The sequence below is a fragment of the Trichomycterus rosablanca genome, chromosome 23 (genome assembly GCF_030014385.1).
Source record: "Trichomycterus rosablanca isolate fTriRos1 chromosome 23, fTriRos1.hap1, whole genome shotgun sequence".
Taxonomy (NCBI): Eukaryota; Metazoa; Chordata; class Actinopteri; order Siluriformes; family Trichomycteridae; genus Trichomycterus; species Trichomycterus rosablanca.
The window spans coordinates 3,773,126-3,793,817 of record NC_086010.1 but is presented as its reverse complement, the minus strand read 5'-3'; the positions used below and the strand labels follow the sequence as shown (position 1 = coordinate 3,793,817).

Below are 20,692 nucleotides of genomic sequence, written 5' to 3'. Positions count from 1 at the left end.
CTGCACTGGAGGACACTGGAGTTTCTTTAATTCAAGCTTTTCTTCATGTCTTTATAGAGCTTTATTTGTGCACAGGGGAAATCTTCCCTAAGCTGTTGTTGCAAAGTTGGACACATTTTATTTCCTTTATATAATAGATTTATTACACCTGTTAGCAACTGTTGTGGCTGAGTCACATGAATTCAATTATTAATAAGGGGCATCCCAATACTTTTGTCCATATAGTGGTGCTGGATAGTTCAACAGATGACGGTTCCGGGTGGGTTCATGGTGGGTTCATGGATTTTATGCATCTGATCCTTTGTTTATTGTTTGTTTATTAGAATTTTAATGTCATGTTTTACACTCTTTGGCTACATTCATGAGAGGAACAATAGTTACTGGATACACAAGATTCATCAGTTCAAGTTTAATATCAAACACGGTCATGGACAATTTTGTATCTCCAGTTCACCTCACTTGCACGTCTTTGGACTGTGGCAAGAAACTGGAGCACCCGGGGGAAACCCACACAGATCAAACCCAGGACCTTCTTGCTATGAGGCGACAGTGCTACCCACTAAGCCACCGTGCCGCCCTCTCATGTCGTAAACAGAAGCAGGATCTGTTCCACAAAACAGTCATCATTCAGTAAATGGATTGTTCTGCCCCGACGCTTTTCTCTATCTGGCTTCATTTTTTACTCCGAAGTTTATGTGTCATCCTGTCTGGGTTCTTTTTTTCCCCCGATGTCAGATAGCATCGTATCTACTCTGAAGCAGAGACGCAGGTACGACTTTGACAAAGCGCCCATGATACTAATTGATGTTCGTACAAAAGCGAACATTTAAAATCAGCACCTGCGTTAGATCCTTTACGACATGGCAGAGTCATCAGAAAGGGATCTAAAGGAACAGATCGCTACTTGTGGGAAGCTCCTTTGTCTGCTATTTCTTTTTTTTTTTAGATCTAATAATGGCATAGAAAACACTGGGCGCATCTATCATGGCTTTCGACAGCCATAAAAAAAGAAAAAGGAAAAGAAAATCACCGCAGTGAAAACAAATGAGACAGAAACGTGGTGAAATCCTACAGTCTATGTAAATGCGTCAAGGTGCGTCGACGTGAGACGGTGAGAAAAACTCCGCCAGGGATACAGACACTTTTGAAAAGACAGAGAACACACTCGAATCCTAATATCAGTAAAACGTACCCAGGCACAGAGGTGCTGGATGGTTCCATCGTCTGACAGGCCCCGGCATGCATGTTATATATGCGCTACCCTGCAAGAAAATACAGAAGCTGAAGCAATTCCTCAAAGACTCTCACATCACTTCATTTAAACCCAAAGGAACAGGAGGATCAGCGCAGAATTCCAAAACAGCAATGTGTGAAATATGATTGCGGATGACCAGACGCCATCCAGAAACACCGGGCTCGAGGCGGGAAATGACCCCGGACAGGGCGCCCATCCATCAGGTCTGAAATATTGAAGCGATGAAATTGAAACAGGACAACCAGGTGGAGCAGATGTTGGAGTGGATGCTGCACATCAGCGTGGGTCCTGAGGGCCCGTGTTCAATCTTTACTTTCAATCACTTGTAAGTTGTTTGAGTGGTTTCCGCAGTACAGCGGTACCTTGAAACTTGATGTCAGTTGGTTCTGGGAGTGGCGTTGAGTTTTAAAATTGTTGAGTTTCAAGGTATTTTTTCTAATAAGGATGTTTGGGAAACCTGTTAATGCGTTCCATGGTCCTGTGGAACTGCATATATTTTAGGCTGATGTAAAATAAGGTTTTTTTTTTATTATACACTGAGAGTACAAATTTCTAGATGAAGGGCATCAAGTTTCAAAGATTTTGAGTTTATTGGACGTCGAGTTACAAGGTATGACTGTATCTGTGTGGGGTTCTAGTGGTACCTCATAAAAAAGAGATGTTTACTGGCTCCCCTCATTTGGAGAAAGTTATGAAGGTTTTTGGCTTAAAGGTGGGTGGAGACAAAGTCTTATTAAGACTGCCGGCAGGCAGAGCTGAGACTCGATACGATGTATTCGAGATCCCAGCTCTGGTGTTCCGGCGTGTGTTTTTACAGCTGCGCCACCTGAGCGGCTAAACAGCAGTGAATTAAATAGGCTGTGTTCCAAACAGCACCCAAACATTGTAAATAGTCTCCTACTAATAGTATAGTTATACACTATGTAGCATAAAGGGTATGTTATGGGTGAGAACATCCAGTAGGAGGTAGATATTGGCCTGGCCTGGCTTCCAAGCAGGCGCAATTGGCTGCGCACTGAGATTAGTTGCTGCTATTGTGACTTCTGCTGCTGTTAAGGTGCCTGCACTAGTGGTATTCACAGAGTACATACAGTACGCCATACAGCTCTCTGTAAGACTCTGTCACAGGAAGGTGAAAAGCGAGTGTTGGAGGGAGCTCAGCCAGCGCAGGAATGGAAATGGCATTGATTAGATTGGGGAAAAATATAGGCTGGGGGTCTGTGGGCATACAATTTATTTGCCAGGACTTTCTCCAGACGTGTAATCTTGTTAGAGATCACGACTGTCCTCACAAAAATACTCAGCAATATAACCAAATTATGTTTTGTTTTTTATTATTATCAGAAAGCTTCTTTCAAAGCATGACATTGAAGGTCAGAACTCTCAAGCCTTATCTTGTTTTGGTAATGTTTTACCCTAATTGTTGCCCCATGTTGGCACAGAACTTTTGGCTCGGACACATAAACACGTCAAAAACATCAGTTTGTTAACTTAGACAGTCAAACATCTATTACTGTATTATATAATAAAGAAAACATGAGATTAGGTATTTATTAAATTCACCCACCTTCAGTGAGTAGCCTTGATCACACTGGAAGGAAACCACATCACCCACAATGTAGCGGTCACCAACTTTAACACCATTGCTGGGGGTCTGAGGCTCTGGGCAGGAGTCCAAACCTATTGCTTAGGACACAGAAGACTTTTTTCACGTATCAGTAATACGAGCTGAAAGCCATAAAAGTAAAGAATTCAACACTGCTTATTCCAGAAATGCATCCTTCAAAAATCTTTCCATGAAAACAATATTTAAAGTCGTTCTGTTCGACCATAAACAGCCGCATTCAAAACCTCAATTGAATTTCCCTTCTGAATGCAGTGGAAATAAAAATCGATCAATAGATGCTGCTGAAGTGCACTGTGGGAGCGGATACTCGCGGCTGCGGATTTGCATTCGCCTGCAAATCAGCCAAACAAAAATACTGCAAACGGTTTCTTGAAGCAATGATGTGTGTGGGGGAGAGAACGTTTTTTTTAGGCTATACCTGCATACTCCAGATGAAATCCCGCCCCTGAAACGCTCATATCCGTCTGAAAGGTCAGGTACAGGTTGTTGGACGTGCTGTTTAGAAGTTGAGGGATGGTGATTCCTAAAACAGCAGAAAATAATTATTGTTTTAAAATCAACCGCTTTATTCTGGTCAGCGTCGCGGAAACACTGGGCTTCGGCCTTCCTCATCCCTCGGGTGTAGCCAATCATGTCTGTGTAGACGCGTGGTCAGCTAATAATACCGTTAGATTTGAAACAGTTCCCAGAGGTAGGTATTTCAATAATTATTATACACTATATGGTCAAAAGTATTTGACACACCTCCTTATATTCGAATGTAGTTGTTTCTACTACATACATAGTTAACAGGTACATAAACATGATATGATTCAGTGGTACCTTGTAACTCGACGTCCCCTAAACTCGAAATCTTTGAAATTCGACGCCCATCGTCGAGAAATTTGTACCCTTAAACTCGACGTTTTTTTTTAAACTCGACGTGTGTGCGACTGCCGTTTTGTTCAGCACTTGGTTTGAGCGTCATCAAAGTGCAAATATGAGACGAATCTGCATTTATGTAAAATTACCGTCAAATCCAGTCTGAAAGCTCCACATGTATCTGTGGTTAGCTGTATTTTCCTCCTGTTTCACTTTTAAACTTGTGTTACAGCTCGAGCTTCTGAGAAATTGTGAGAATCAGAATCAGCTTTTCCAAAAGTCTTAAGACTCATCATTAAAAAATGTATTTTTTATATTATATTTGTGTTATTTTCAGTCCATAAGTGTCAAAAACAACCCCATTATTTTACATAAGCCTAAAATATATACAGGTTTCACAAACATCCATATGGAAAAAAATACCTTTAAACTCGAAGCCACTCCCAGAACCAACTGACGTTGAGTTTCAAGGTACCGCTGTATAAGGTAAATTATATGCTTTGAACATTGCGGCAACAGTTTGAGGAATGAATTCCGCTTTCTCTTTTCAGCATGATTACACCCCCGAGGAAAAAGCAAGATCTATAAAGATGTGGAAAGCAGCCCCAGTTGCCTACACAGAGCTTTGGACTCAACCTAACCAAACACTTTTGGGAGTCTGACCTCACTGACTGTATTGACTGAATGGGCACAACTTCCCACAGACACATTCCCTCCAAAGCTTCCCAAAAGAGTGGATGATATTAAAGCTACAAATAAAGGAGGGAGGAATTTAATATACACTCATGGTCAGGTGTCCAAATACTTTTGGCTATACTGTGTATATAGATAAACTGAATATTTGTCAGTGTGTTTGTTTTGTGTTTGCTGGCTGCAGATATTCTCTATCATTACAGCAAACCTGATCTACAATATAGTAAATAACGCTGTACATCCTTTATCTCAGGGGTACGTGACTTCAGCAGGAACACCCTAATTACGTACCATTCCAATCCCTCTATAATGAGATGTAATTATGTCTATAATAATCAGACGTGAAAGCTGTTGTAGCGTTCTTTTAAAAGGAAATGCGCCACGCACTCGGCGCTCAGGTGAACGCTGACCTGGAGACCTCGCGTAGCTAAAGTGAATGAGCCGTTCGCTCAGATACATTAAACAGCACAAATGTGTATAAATCAGTGTCCATAGTGATCTGATCACTAAGGGGTGGGTGGCAGGAGCAGCATTTACATTTATAGCATTAATCAGACAATATAATGCATTCAGCTGAGGGTTAAGAGCCTCAGGGCCCAACATTAACAACCTGGCAATATTGGCACCCTCCCCAAAGTGTTTCTGGTGAAACTGGAGAACATGACCAGGATGAAGCAGTTGCTAAAAATTAATTTTAAATAATAAAAATAAATAAATAACAATTATAATTATAATAAGAAGAATTAATTAAAGAATCATTATTATTATTATAAATAATTGACAAAAATAATAAATAATAATAATAAGAACAAAATAATAATAAGAAAAAATAAAAGTAATACTAATATTATAAAAATAATAATTAACAACAATAATAATAATAATTAATAATAATAATAACTACATAGTAGTATTTATAAATAATAATTAATAATAATATTACTACATAGTTACTACACTTTTACTATATAATTACTATATAATAATTATGAATAATAATAATAAATACTAAAAATGATTATTAATAAATAATGATAAAAAGTCAATAAGAAATAATAATTATAATTAATAATGATAATAATAATAATAATAATAATAATTATTATTATTATGAATAATAATAATAATAATAATAATAATACATTTGTTGTTATTAATGTTATTAGTATGTATTAATTAATTTAATTATTTTTACTCTGGATATGATAAACGTACATTAGCGTGATAGCTGCAGGCTGGTACTTTGACTGTTTGCACATCTGTCATACAGAAAAACATCTGTGCACATTTAGCGTTAGACACTGTGATTTCTCAGGATGTCTTCATCTGCGCTGAACTTCCCGTGATTAGCATCGTGGTGGCGTTTGTACTGATGACGCTGCAGAGCCGCTTTCAGTTTCAGTTCATATAATCTGTTTAGTCCCAGATCTCAGCTGTCAAAGTCTGCTCGTACAGGAGGCTGCTGTTATACACTGCTGTTATATGCTGCTGTTATACACTCATGTTGTTATACACTTCTTCTGTTATAAATCCATGCTGTTATGTGCTGCTTTTATGAGCTGCTGTTATACGCTGCTGTTTTACACTCATGCTGTTATACGCTGCTGTTATACGCTCATGCTGCTATACACTCATGCTGTTATACACTCATGCTGTTATATGCTGCTGTTATACACTCAGGCTGTTATACCCTGCTTTTATACACTCATGCCGTTATATGCTCATGTTGTTATACACTCAGGCTGTTTTACCCTGCTGTTATACACTCATGCTGCTATGCACCCATGCTGTTATACACTCGTGCTGTTATACATTTATGCTGTTATTTGCTCATGCTGTTATACACTCATGCTGCTATGCGCCCATGCTGTTATACACTCGTGCTGTTATACACTCATGCTGCTTTGTGCCCATGCTGTTCTACACTCATGCTGTTATACGCTGCTGTTATACACCACTGTTATACACTCAAGCTGTTTTACGCTGCTTTTATAAGCTGCTGTTATACTCTGCTGTTATACATCCATGACATTATACAGTCATGCTGCTATAACCTCATGCTGTTATATGCTGCTTTTATGAGCTGCTGTTATGCTATGCTGTTATACACTCTTGGGAGATCTAACCCATTGCAACCCTGACCAGGATAAAGCGGCTGTAAAATACTATATTTAAATATACACTATATGGCCAAAAGTATTTGGACACCCGACCACAAGCTTGCTAGACATTTCATTGTCATCTCTATGTTATCTTTTCAGCTAGAACAGCCACTCCTCAGAAGGTTTCTCACAAGACTTTGAAGTGTGTCTGTGGGAATTTGTGCCTGTTCAGTCAAAAGAGGACACCATTTGTATGGCTGGGCTCTGATGTTGGTCAAGAAAGCCACATCTGATGTTCCACTTCATTCCAAAGCTGTTCAGTGGGGCCCTTTCTAAGTGATTTTTTACACCTGTTAGCAACTGTTGTAACTGAATCACATGAATTCAGTAATTAGAAGAGGTGTCCCAATACTTTTGACCCTACAGTGTACATAGACAAGACGTTTAACACTTCACTCACGTCACACGTAGAAAGATACTTTATTATATTTTATTTCCGTTCTGAAACGTTGCCGATCACAGATTACGTTCGGACGTATCGGCTTTCGTACGGAGGTCTACAGAAAGTCGCCGCTGCAGCACTCGGGGGTTTGATGAGGCGTCGCCTCTCGTTCCCCTGGATTTGGGGTGAGATCAGGATATATGGGACCAATTTCTGTGTGTAACTGTTGTTTTGGAGTCCTTTAGTACATCACAGCGTGGTGTTGTCAGGGATCGGCCAGACAGAAAGCTCGCCGGTATAAAGCTGTCACTCGGCTGCTTATAGCTGGCGCTTGGCTTGATGAGGTGAGCTCAGGGCCATAAATAAGAGGACGACGCCCGATTTTTTCTGGCTGAGCTCTGTAACTCTGTAAGGTGGAATGTGCTTTCTTCTTCACGGGCTTCAGAAGCAGAGACGAGCTTGTTTAACGTCTTTGTCATGTAGATTTTTCCATTTTAATTAAAGAAATTATATTTAATCATCGGAATGAGAAATTCAAACCATTCTGATTCAGAAAGACATCTGTATTTTTTAATGAGGGTTTTTTAATCGGGCTGTCTTAATTCTAACCTGCTAATTATCTGCAATTCGCATCAATTTGTCATTTATCACAGTGGTCGTTTGGTTTAGAACTGATTTCTGCAGTTCCAGAGCTCAGCTGTCAAACTCCGCTCGTACAGGAAGCTGCTGTTATACACTGGTGTTATACGCTCATGCTCTTAAACAATGATGCTGTTATACACCAATGCTGTTATACACCCATGCTGTCATACACTGCTGTTATACACTCATGCTCTTAAACACTCATGCTGTTATACACTGCTGTAATACACTCATGCTGTTATACACCAACGCTGTTATACATTTATGCTGTTATACACCCATGCTGTTATACATTTATGCTGTTATACGCTGCTTTTATGAGCTGCTGTTAAATTTTATGCTGCTATACACTCATGCTGTTATACACTCATGCTGTTATACATTTACACTGTTATACGCTGCTTTTATGAGCTGCTGTTATACTCCACTGTTATACACTCATGTTGTTATATGTCAATGCTGTTATATGCTGCTGTTATACACTCATGCTGTCATATGCTGCTGTTATACACTCATGCTGTTATACGCTGCTGTTATACACTCATGCTGTTATACGCTGCTGTTATACGCCCATGCTGTTATACACTCATGCTGTAATGTGTGGATTCAGGGTTTGAATCCCCGGCAGTGCTTTCAGCCATTCAAGCGTCTCCATACAGACATTTACATCTACTGTGTTTTGCATTTGGCATTTACTGTGATTAACAGTTGTGACTGAATACTTAGCAAAGAATCGAGGGTTAAGGGCCTTGCACAGGGGCCCAACAGTGGCAACGTGGCGGTGGTGGGGCTTAACCCAGGGACCTTTTAATTAAGTCAAGTATCTTCAAAAATGCACAATAAAAGGTCAATATATTAAATTCATTATCAGGTCTCACAACTGCTTTATCATGGTCTGGTCAGGGTCGCAGTGGGTCCGGATACTTCTGGAATTAAAGGGAAAAAATGCAGCAGCACCCCCCTGTGACCCTGACCACCCTGACCAGGAAAAGCAATTGATAAATCTATTATACTGACCCTTAATGTAGCATTTTTGAATTGTCCCCATATGGACACACCCAATTTCCCATGCTCCCAATCACGCTGGCCGAGGAGAGCCACAGCCAATAGGAGATTCGTACAGTTCACCAGTAAGAGCTAAACAGTAAGAGCCGTTGTTGCACCAGCCCTTAGACATAGCTATATCTCTACTGAGCTCCTGGCCAGACCGTTGGCACCACCGAGACGTAACTGTGTTTTCTTACAATAATAACAATAATGTAACAATAAGCCGTAGCTTAGCGGTTAAGGTACTGGACTAGTAATTAAAAGGTTTCAAGCCCCACCACTGCCAGGTTGCTGCTGTTGGGCCCTTGAGCAAGGCCCTGAACAGACTATATACTGTAACTGTAATGTAAGTCACTTTGAATAAAGGCGTCTGCTAAATGCCAAAAACCCCCAAACCCATTCTTCCACATGGAAAATTCACAGCTATTATTTCTTAGCTAACAAAATTCCTTTCAACCTTCTTCTCCTTTTAAAATTGAGGTTTGCTCTGCGTTTGTAAACTCTTGGTGTAATTTTATCACGCTGTCTGTGTCTTAAAACATCCGTAGTAGTTAGGTTTCTTTGCACCTCGCCTAATATTTTCCTTCGTTGTGCGTCTCTACAGTACACATAAACAACACAAACATGGTCCGAAAACAAAAGGGTTCGATCGTCCCCCATCAGCGAGACGTCTCATCTTCCCAACATACGATCCGTCTCTCTTCATACGTTTCCTTAATCTTCCATTTGCTACTCAGGAAGATGAAACGTCAACCTGTCAGCGGTCTCCTTCTCACGCGTGCATTACTAGCCCACCGCTCGCCGAGCTACTGATGCATCGCCTGCCGCCACCACTCGAATATTGATGCGGTTTTGGATGATAAACAATCCTCTCGACGAAAGCTACGTGCCATATGGTGCAGAAACAAAATAAAAAGTCCTTATCTTCATGTGTGAGATTGGAAAGCCTCTCTGGAGTTGTCAAACCTCGGAGACGAATGAGCTGTTGCACAGGAACGCTGCTAATCATCGAGCTCGTGTGTTTCAGCTGCACCCGCTGCTAACACTGCATAGAATTAATGTTATGCTTTTAACTTTGTGGCAACACTTTGGGGAAGGCCCTATTCTGTTCCACCATCACTGTGACTCTGTGATTTGACCAGATCAGTGCAGAGAAACTTAAGTGGACTGAACTGACCTCAGGCCTAATGAGCACTACTGGGATGAAACGAAACATCCCCGGTGAGTCAGGCCTTCTCAACCAACATTGGTATCTGACCTTGCAAATACTGTGAAAATATGTGCCCAGAATCAGAGCGGAGACTGTTATAGCCACAAAGGGAAACTTCATAACAATGCCAATGGAGTGGATTTGAAACGGGATGTTTAACAAGCTGATAGTCAGGTGTCCACATACTTTTGGTAATGCCCTTTTATAGCACTGGCCTATGTTTGACTTACATTGATGGCTTTTTATTGGCTGTTTATTTCTGGTCAGTGGGAGTCCCATCGATAAATGGGGTAAGTGTGTGAAGGGTAAGTGTGTGGACACAATATGACCAAAAGAAAGTGGACATCTGATCATGATGCTTGTTAGGATGAAGAGCTTATAATCATTTGAGTTTAACCCAGAAATGCTCACTGGGGTTGAGTGTGGGGTTTGGTGTAGACCACTGGAGTTCCTCTGGACCAAACTCAACACCTTAAACATTATGTCTCAATCATTTTGGACGCTGCTTTGTGTATAGGGTCACAGTCTGGCTTTGGCCTGTCAGTTGAAAGGTTTGAATCCCAATTTTGCCATTCAGCCATTGTTGGGCCCTTGAACAAGGCCCTTAACCCTGTCTGCTCTGCTCCAGGGGTGCTGCACAATGGCTTACCCTGCGCTCTGACCCCAGCTTCTAAAAACAAGCTGAGATATACGAAGAAAGAATTTTGTTATATATGTATTGTTATACATATACATATGTATACAGTGTATCACAAAAGTGAGTACACCCCTCACATTTCTGCAGATATTTAAGTATATCTTTTCATGGGACAACACTGACAAAATGACACTTTGACACAATGAAAAGTAGTCTGTGTGCAGCTTATATAACAGTGTAAATTTATTCTTCCCTCAAAATAACTCAATATACAGCCATTAATGTCTAAACCACCGGCAACAAAAGTGAGTACACCCCTAAGAGACTACACCCCTAAATGTCCAAATTGAGCACTGCTTGTCATTTTCCCTCCAAAATGTCATGTGATTTGTTAGTGTTACTAGGTCTCAGGTGTGCATAGGGAGCAGGTGTGTTCAATTTAGTAGTACAGCTCTCACACTCTCTCATACTGGTCACTGAAAGTTCCAACATGGCACCTCATGGCAAAGAACTCTCTGAGGATCTTAAAAGACGAATTGTTGCGCTACATGAAGATGGCCAAGGCTACAAGAAGATTGCCAACACCCTGAAACTGAGCTGCAGCACAGTGGCCAAGATCATCCAGCGTTTTAAAAGAGCAGGGTCCACTCAGAACAGACCTCGCGTTGGTCGTCCAAAGAAGCTGAGTGCACGTGCTCAGCGTCACATCCAACTGCTGTCTTTGAAAGATAGGCGCAGGAGTGCTGTCAGCATTGCTGCAGAGATTGAAAAGGTGGGGGGTCAGCCTGTCAGTGCTCAGACCATACGCCGCACACTACATCAAATTGGTCTGCATGGCTGTCACCCCAGAAGGAAGCCTCTTCTGAAGTCTCTACACAAGAAAGCCCGCAAACAGTTTGCTGAAGACATGTCAACAAAGGACATGGATTACTGGAACCATGTCCTATGGTCTGATGAGACCAAGATTAATTTGTTTGGTTCAGATGGTCTCAAGCATGTGTGGCGGCAATCAGGTGAGGAGTACAAAGATAAGTGTGTCATGCCTACAGTCAAGCATGGTGGTGGGAATGCCATGGTCTGGGGCTGCATGAGTGCAGCAGGTGTTGGGGAGTTACATTTCATTGAGGGACACATGAACTCCAATATGTACTGTGAAATACTGAAGCAGAGCATGATCCCCTCCCTCCGGAAACTGGGTCGCAGGGCAGTGTTCCAGCATGATAATGACCCCAAACACACCTCTAAGACGACCACTGCTTTATTGAAGAGGCTGAGGGTAAAGGTGATAGACTGGCCAAGCATGTCTCCAGACCTAAACCCAATAGAACATCTTTGGGGCATCCTCAAGCGGAAGGTGGAGGAGCGCAAAGTCTCGAATATCCGCCAGCTCCGTGATGTCGTCATGGAGGAGTGGAAAAGCATTCCAGTGGCAACCTATGAAGCTCTGGTAAACTCCATGCCCAGGAGAGTTAAGGCAGTTCTGGGAAATAATGGTGGCCACACAAAATATTGACACTTCAGGAACTTTCACTAAGGGGTGTACTCACTTTTGTTGCCGGTGGTTTAGACATTAATGGCTGTATATTGAGTTATTTTGAGGGAAGAATAAATTTACACTGTTATATAAGCTGCACACAGACTACTTTTCATTGTGTCAAAGTGTCATTTTGTCAGTGTTGTCCCATGAAAAGATATACTTAAATATCTGCAGAAATGTGAGGGGTGTACTCACTTTTGTGATACACTGTATATGACAATTCTATATTTACCTATCTGTCTGTCTGTCTGTCTGTCTGTCTGTCTGTCTATCTACCTATTTCACTATCTATCTATCTATCTATCTATCTATCTATCTATCTATCTATCTATCTATCTATCTATCTATCTATCTATCTATCTATCTATCTATCTATCTATCTATCTATCTGACTGTCTATCTATATGACTGTCTATCTATATGACTGTCTGTCTGTCTGTCTGAAGTCCAGTGCCTAATCCACTGAGCCACCACTGCCCTGTTCTCTTTATGCTGGAGTTCTTACTGTTGCCACATGCTGAAAACATGTTGAAAAGTTCCAGAAAATTTAAAAATAATATTATACATTATTAATGTGTGACTCGAATTTGATTCGACGTATAGAACCTCGCCTCAGGCAGCTGAACTGCTGTGATGGACTGGAGCCCTGGTCAGGGTGTTCCTGAACTGTTCCTGGAGTTTCCCGGTGACCAAACCTGCTAGTACTGGGTGTGTCTGAACTACCTGCAGTCAGTATTTAGAGGGGTGTTAACGTACTTTTGTCTGTATGGTGTCTGTACTGACTCTGCAGTAGTGCAGATAAGGAAGGAATATGAACCTCTACAGCAGGAAGGAGAACGTTTTAATAATTAATACATTTCTTTTCTGAGAGATAAGAAGGATCTCACCTGAATAGCTGCCGAGTCTCGGTGCGGTGCTGTCCACTCCATCATAGAAATCCAGCGAGTCCCAGTTGTGCTCAGTGGAAAAAGTGATGACGGTGATCTAGTGGGTCAAACCGGATCACAAATGAGGTGAAGCAGTTCAACATCAAGACTTACCTACAATTCCTACATATAGAAGTGCTGTGAAAAAGTAAATGCCCCCTTTCTTTTTATTTGTATTTCTTATGGATTTTCCTGCCATTATCTACCAATTTAGTCATTTGTAATTCCCAATTGTGAATCCACTGCTACTTGCACAACCCCAATCTGATCAATTAGAGCCAGGTCGCCACCGCCCCCTCTGACAGGTGGGATATCTGCGACCGCTAATTATCACCTGCCAGGTTCTCACACAGAGCCGTGTCACATACGGAGAGACACGCTAAGCTCCATGTGACCAGCTGTAGTCACCTGTAATCACTATAATTGATAATTTCCCCCCAATTTAGTCATAGCCAATGAGTCTCCCGCTGCTGGGGACCCCGATTGTGTCCAAGGAGGGTACACTGGCCTGTCACATGCTCCCTCTGAAGCATGCGCAGTCCACTGACCCCTTCTTATTCACCCAGACTTTGGTGGATTGGCGTGTGAGGCCGGCATGGAGAGTCATGCACCAGTCTCCATGTTCCTTCACTTCTATACAGGCGCCTTGGGCTACCAACCAGGGTCCTTATTAGTCTGGTCTTTTCCCACCCAATAGACTAGTGGGCAATTTTGTCTTCTTGTACTGCCTATTGTGCCTGCTAGGGGGCGTCTAGCCAACCGGTAGCAGAGCTGAGATTCGAACTCGGGGAGTTTAGAATCCCAGCGCTGTGCCACCCGGGCTCCCTATGTATGTAAAACCCACAATTAATTAATTAACAAGCTCAAATTCATTGATGTTTTTACTTTACGCAGTGTTTCAAATGTTCAGTCACTGAAAAAACGAGTTCTTTGAATCTCCACGATTGCCGTAACATGTTTTTTTATGAGTGTATGTAAACTTTTGACTTGTGACATGTAGCTTTCATCCCCAGTTCAGCATATAAAAGCAAAAGCAATTCGTCTCACTTGGATTCCAGCTCCTTCCGGCACAAAGACCTTCCAGACACAGTTGAGGTGATTATCGTAGGGTTCGGGGTAACCCGGAGACAGGATGGTACCTCTGCGCGCCGTCAGAATCCCACCACAGGGAACTGAGACACACAGACACAAGAAGACGGCAGAAGAAACACAGATGAGACGCAGAGCACCGCTAATCATCTCCCATGTGACCAGAAGAGAAGAGATGGAAAAAAACGGAAGTGAACAGAAAACGCCACCACGAGTGAGAGCCGGAAACCTGATGCGACCCTAAAACAGCCAGATAAGCTAGCTGTAAAAAAAAAGATAAATATGCAGGAGTAAGAAGGTGATGAGACCTTTGAAAAAAGATCAGGGTAAAACGCTATCGATCGCCTCCAGGCTGAGATGTTCTCCACACTAAATGGGCCATTAGTCATGAACTGTCTGACACTTTCCAAAACCTGTGACACTCGCTCTTAGCACAATGCTGTTAGCTTGCAGCTAAAATCCGGCTCCTCTGACTGGGAGGGGACGCCAGTAAAACTTTCTCTGAACTGATTGCTGAAAATCGATGCAGAAGCCTGGGTTCAAATCTCAGTGGTGCAACCAGGCTGGTCAGCAATTGTTTCTGAGTACCGTGTGGTCCTTCATAAGCACTAAAGCTCCAGGTATCAATCCACCAGTGGCCGGTGAAAGAAAGCCGGTGACTTTATAAGTGCTATTCTGCAGTACTCCTCAGCCAGGGTTCAGCCTTCAGAGTACATGTACGAAGGATCTTCAAAAAGTTTCCGCACTTTTATATTTTGGTTATAAGCGGTGAGGGTGCAGTAGGAGGAGGAGTAATCGGTCATGTCTGAGAGACTGAGAGACGCTTATAATCCGGATTTAGCTCCATCTGATTTGGACGCTCACAGAAGCTTTAAGAGGAAGAAGATTTTCATATGATGATGATGTGAAAGCAGCGCTGCATCAGTCCAAACCAAAAACATGTTTTGCTGACGGCATTTAAAAGTTGGTACGACGATGGAAAAATGCATCGGAAGGTTTTTGAAATTCTTAATAAATAGAGTTAAGAACCCTCATACACAAACTGGGACAACGCAAATTGGAGGGAAAAAAGAACAAAAGAAAGACACAAAAGTTGACACCACAAATAATTCATTTGAGAATTTTATCACAACGATTTTGGAAATAAAACTTTGAGACATATGCAATAAAAAAATTACTACATTTTTGCAGCATTGTTAATGGTATTCAAATTTAAAACCAGACGTTTTGACGTTACTTTTGGAATCTTTGTCTGGTTGAAGAAACGTCAAGATGTTTCCTGGCTTTTAAGATTCGCTGTGTTCAACTTTGGGTTTTTATATCCATTGTACCATTTTTAAAATTATTTTATGAATTCATATATTCATTCACTGTGCACACAAACAAGAGAATACATGTTTTGTCGAAGGTGACAGAATCTGTATTTTCTGGTATTGGTTTGGGCTATCAATTAAAAAATTGAGAGTTTGAATCCCAGCTCTGCAGTTTAGCCACTGCTGGCCCCCTAAACAAGGCCCTTAAACCTGTGTGCTCCATGTGCGGCGTACAATGACCCCAGCTGGGATATGTGAAGAAAGAATTTGGTTGTACTGTACATCTGTATATGTATAAATGACTAATAAAGGCATATTAGTCTTGCTCAGGGGCCCAACAGTGGCAACTTGGCGGTTGTGGGGCTCAAACAAGCAACCGAATCAGGCAACAGAATCTGTATTTTCCTTCGTGGATAAACATGAAGAATAATTGGCACTCAGGTGGCGCAGTGGTAAAGTACACTAACCCACTGCTACTAAGATCTGGGGATTCAGGGATGAAATCTAAGCAGTGCTGTCGGCCAATCGGGCGTCTGCATGGACATGACTGGCTACTGTCCAAAGATGGGGTGCCAAAACAGCCCAGCCATTGAGAGGCGCACTAGTCACTAGTACACTCTCAAACCTGGATAGAAATAGGAGGGTTGTGTCAGGAAGGGCGTTTGACATTAAACCTGTGCTATGTCTGATATGCCTAAATATTGGAGACGCCGGAAAAAAAGAACCTAGGTTTGTGAATCTGAGTCGCATTTACACAACCTGCTGTGCCAACATACTGAACAACATGTTTTTCATTGCCAAATATTCACTCCTAACACTCTAACACTCCTAACACTAGTTAATTAAAAAGCCGTTGATTTTATTAGTTTGTTAAACCAGATCTTCTCTTTCCAACTCAAAATCGCCTGGTGCTGAAGCTCAGAAAAAAACGACCCCCAGTATTAATGTGATTTTGGCCGCCGCTATTATTTAAAAGATGTCCGAGAGGCGCTTTTTCATCCCTTACTTCCACCGTCCTGGATTTCATGAGCTTCTCTCTTATAAATTTGGGCTCCAAAGCTGCTGTTTCTTTTTATAGAGCGAGCTCTGCTCCAGATAAAAGACATTAGAAATTCATTATTTTTAATTATTCAGCTTCGTCCTTACACTCATGTTACCTGCTGCTTTTTCTAGCACAATTTCCGCCGAGTGAACCAAAAGTTCTGAACGTTTAGGGTGCTGCGTGAAGCTTCTGGTCAAACCTGAATCATCGATCAAATGATTCCTGAATCTTAGAATTGCTGGTGAAATGTTTTGGTTTGATGTTATTAGAATCATCAAGCATTATACAACAGTTAGTTCCGACTTTACAATCTGATTGGTTGAGAAGCGTTCTAACCGTGCTGATATTCGTGATAACAGCACGGCCTTTTCACACCACAACTGTATTACTCCGCTGACGCGTTGCCAGTAACGACAAGCTTCATGCACAAAAACACGCACGCAGGCAACAGCCTTTTTTCCCAATCGCGTTTTAAATCCGTTATCTGATACACAATCTAGCACAGGGGTTTTCAACCTTTTTAGGCATGCGCCCCCCTTCGTGTGCCGAGCACGACTTGCGCCCCCCCTCACACCACGCCCCCCTCCCCTTGGTGGAACAGCACTCGGTCGCGTGTACCAAGCGCTGCTTCCGCAACGCCCCCCTCCCCTGGATAAGGCACGGCTCGAGCACGGATGCCAAGCACGGCTTTCGCCACGCACCCCTCCCCTTAGTGGACCACGGCTCAATCGTGGATGCCTGCCGCGTCCTCCGCTAGTCTCGTGTGCCACCGGTTCATAATAATAATCTCGTAGTGCCACGCCCCCCCCCGGACAGCCGCTTGCGCCTCCTCGGGAAAGTACTCCCCACAGGTTGAAGACCCCTGATCTAGCACACTGTGTAGGGAACATAAATCAATTGTCTAATTCACTATCTAGTGCACTATGTAGGGAACATAAATCCGTGATCTGATACACAATCTAGTGCACTATGTAGGGAACATTAATGTGTTTGTAACGCGAACAGTTAGTTTAATAGCCCAGTTAGCAGCTCCTAAAAGTTCTGTTATCACCCATATCCTTTGTGTGCAAGAGGTTTTTTATTTCTTTTTACCCTTCGGAGGTTCTTGGCTTTTTCTTCTTGTTGTTCTTACCTCCCTGAAATGAGTTTTTGCAACTTGGGATGTTTGCTTTGTAGTGTTAAACTTTATATTTGTTGTGGAACTACTTTTTGGCGGTTATATTGTCAATATTAAAGCATATTTAATATGAAATTCAGGGCTTCTTTGATTTATTTTCTTTCTTTATTTTGTAAAAACTGTTGTATAAAAGCAATAGAACACTTGAGGTCGTGTGTTATCGCGAATAACATCACGGCTGAATAACATCATGCGACCGAATCACAGCCGTGATGTTATTTGCGATAACACACTCCCTCTCGTGTTCTATTGCTTAATCATCCCACCGGGGTTCTTACTGTTATATTTTGGAGAAACGGATGCTGCTATAACACAGAACAACTTGCAGCATGTTTATATGAGAATCATTTAATTGTTATTGTTGTTTTTTATTTACTATTGTTAATCTGGTATCTGGCGGTCAGGTGATGTAAGACATCCTCATCATGAGTCTGCAGGTCTGAAACTGGAACTGATACTGGAACAAATGCAGTATATTCACACCTATTAATAACAGACAAAATAAGGGTCACTTAGGTGGTGCAGCAGTATAATGCGGTGGTCCATGACCATGGAGCACCGGGTTCGAGACTCTGTAGTGCCACCAGACAAAGACACGACTGACCATGTCTGATATGAAAATGGAACGGCACTTTCTTGCAGTAGGAGTACTTAGAGTATAGCGTGATCCTCCATTTGTGTTGGTCTATACACTTTATGATCTATCTATCTATCTATCTATCTATCTATCTATCTATCTATCTGTCTGTCTGTCTGTCTGTCTGTCTGTCTGTGTCTATCTGTCTGTCTGTCTGTCTGTGTCTATCTGTCTATGTCTATCTATCTGTCTGTGTCTATCTATCAATCTGTCTGTCTATCTATGTGTCTGTCTGTGTCTATCTATCTGTCTGTCTATCTATGTGTCTGTCTGTCTGTGTCTATCTGTCTGTCTATAAGTTTATCGGATATTCCATTTTAAAAACAAATGCTATTGAAATAGGACAGGAGGGGCAGCAGTCTAATGTGCTAGCCCTCAACTGCCGGGATCTCGAGCTCATGAGTTCCAATCCTAGACCGTGCTCTCGACCTGACCGGGTCCCCACCCCTGCACGATTGGCTTTGCCTGAAAAAGGAGATACACTTGAGCCATCTTTGTCTGGACGAGGCACCCGCACTAGCAATAGGCGATCGGGGGCTTGGCGTGCCATGACCGCGGGCGTGAGAACAGAAGGGCAGCGATGATTCAAATCATTTCTCTTTACAGCCAGGCACAAAATGTCAAACCTTGAGGTGGCTGAGCTACACCAGCACGAGCATAAACGAGCTTCATGCCTGTCAGCCAAGAACAAGAAGCTGAGTGACCTTAGCCTGTAGCCAAACTGTCTATGAACCCCCTGACCACCCACCCACACCCCCCCCCCCCCACCACATTTGTTTTTTACTGAAAGCTCAGGTAAATGCCTCGCTCTCCACTTAAAACACTCAGGAATGACCCTGACCATCTACAGAGTTTTAATAATAAAGAAATCCTTTCTGAGTTTAAAAAAAGCAGCGTAGGATTCATAAAAAGCGTCTGAATAGAAACAAACAAGAAATCCGCAGCTCTAACCCTCTTACAGTCCCTCCTTCTCTTTTTTTTTTTTCTTGTTCTTTTCCGCCGGCATTTTAGGAGCCCAAATCAATGCTATTATTCAGCTCGGTGCAGTCTGCGGCACATCTATATTCCACCGGTGCTGCTCACGCTCCAGCGTCCCCGCGATAATCAGAAATGCTTTGAGCTTCGCTAATGTCATCATTAGCCAGCAGCACTCTGGGAGAAACGTGAGCCTGTCCTGAGAATACAAGCACGGCTTTTTATACTCGCCGTTCTTCTTAAACGCTCAGCAGCACCTGTTTGTTAATCTCTAACCTAAAATAACGATCGGGCCAGGCCGGCGATGACATGCTCTCGTCGTTAATTAAACGGGGCACGTCTAATTAGCTATTAGTCTCATTAATGTGCCGGTAATGTGACATCGGCAAATTCGTGACCATTGTGCCGTCCGGTTGATAATTTAACACCGCCCAGCGCTGGTGAGAGCGGCATTGACAACAGAGCAATTCCGACAGAAATCATCGCCCGGCTTTGGAGCATCGGCTTTCGCATCTACGCTTCCCGTACTCTTCCTGTAGCCTTGTTTCCTATAGCAACACCGATTCCAGCCCGCGACCGTGACACGACCTGGAGAACCGAACATTTCAAGACCCGCTGACACCCCCGAGACGTTCGGCCAGACGCTCATTGATTTCTCTTCAATCATCGCTTCGTAAACAAGAACACACCCTGAACAGAGCGGCAGACCATCACAGAACGCCACACACTCACTCGTTCACCCGTTCACTCACACCTCACGGCATCTTACAGCCAATCCAGCGCTTGATTTCTTTCATGATCCAGATATACTGTAAGTAAGTCAGTAAATTCATTCATTCATTCATTTTCTTATCCGCTTATTCAATTAGGGTCACAGGGTGGGGGGTGGGGGTGCTGGAGCCTATCCCAGCTTTTCAATGGGCGCAAGACACACAGTAACACCCTGGATGGGGCGCCAGTCCATCGCAGGGCAGACACACACATACACACACGCACACACACCCATTCCAGTTAACCTGACTGCATGTTTTTGGACTGTGGGAGGAAACCAAAGCTCCCGGAGGAAACCCACACAGACACGGGGAGAACATGCAAACTCCACACAGAAAGGACCCGGACCTCCCTGTCTGGGGAGCGAAACCAGGCCCTTATTGCTGTGAGGCGACAGTGCTACCCACTAAGCCATTGTTTCATTGTTGTTACTACTTGCACTGTTTTTTGTCTGACAAAGTGAAGGCTAGATGGAAAGTCGTCTTCTTACACTATACAGCCAAAAGTATTTGGACACCTGACCATGAGCTTGTTGGACATCTCATTACCAAAACAAATGCTAGTTTAACAGCAGCCGTTCGTCTACGAAGGCTTCTCACACAACTTTGAAGTGAGTATGTGGGAATTTGTGCCCATTCAGTCAAAACATGACAGCATTTGTATGGCTGGGCACTGATGATGGTAAATAAAGACTGAACTGATGTTCAAG

General features: G+C 42.6%; 1 protein-coding gene across 1 annotated transcript in view; it reads right to left on the bottom strand.

Annotated features, from left to right (window-relative positions):
* Positions 1-20,692, bottom strand: part of csmd3a (CUB and Sushi multiple domains 3a) — a 323,290-nt gene that overhangs the window by 113,023 nt on the left and 189,575 nt on the right. The window contains exons 35-39 of the mRNA XM_062985995.1: positions 14,027-14,151; positions 12,941-13,037; positions 3,301-3,405; positions 2,823-2,941; positions 1,193-1,262 (exon numbers count right to left, since the gene is read on the bottom strand). Of these exons, the coding sequence (XP_062842065.1) occupies positions 1,193-1,262; positions 2,823-2,941; positions 3,301-3,405; positions 12,941-13,037; positions 14,027-14,151 (516 nt within the window). The remainder of the gene's footprint in view (positions 1-1,192; positions 1,263-2,822; positions 2,942-3,300; positions 3,406-12,940; positions 13,038-14,026; positions 14,152-20,692) is intronic.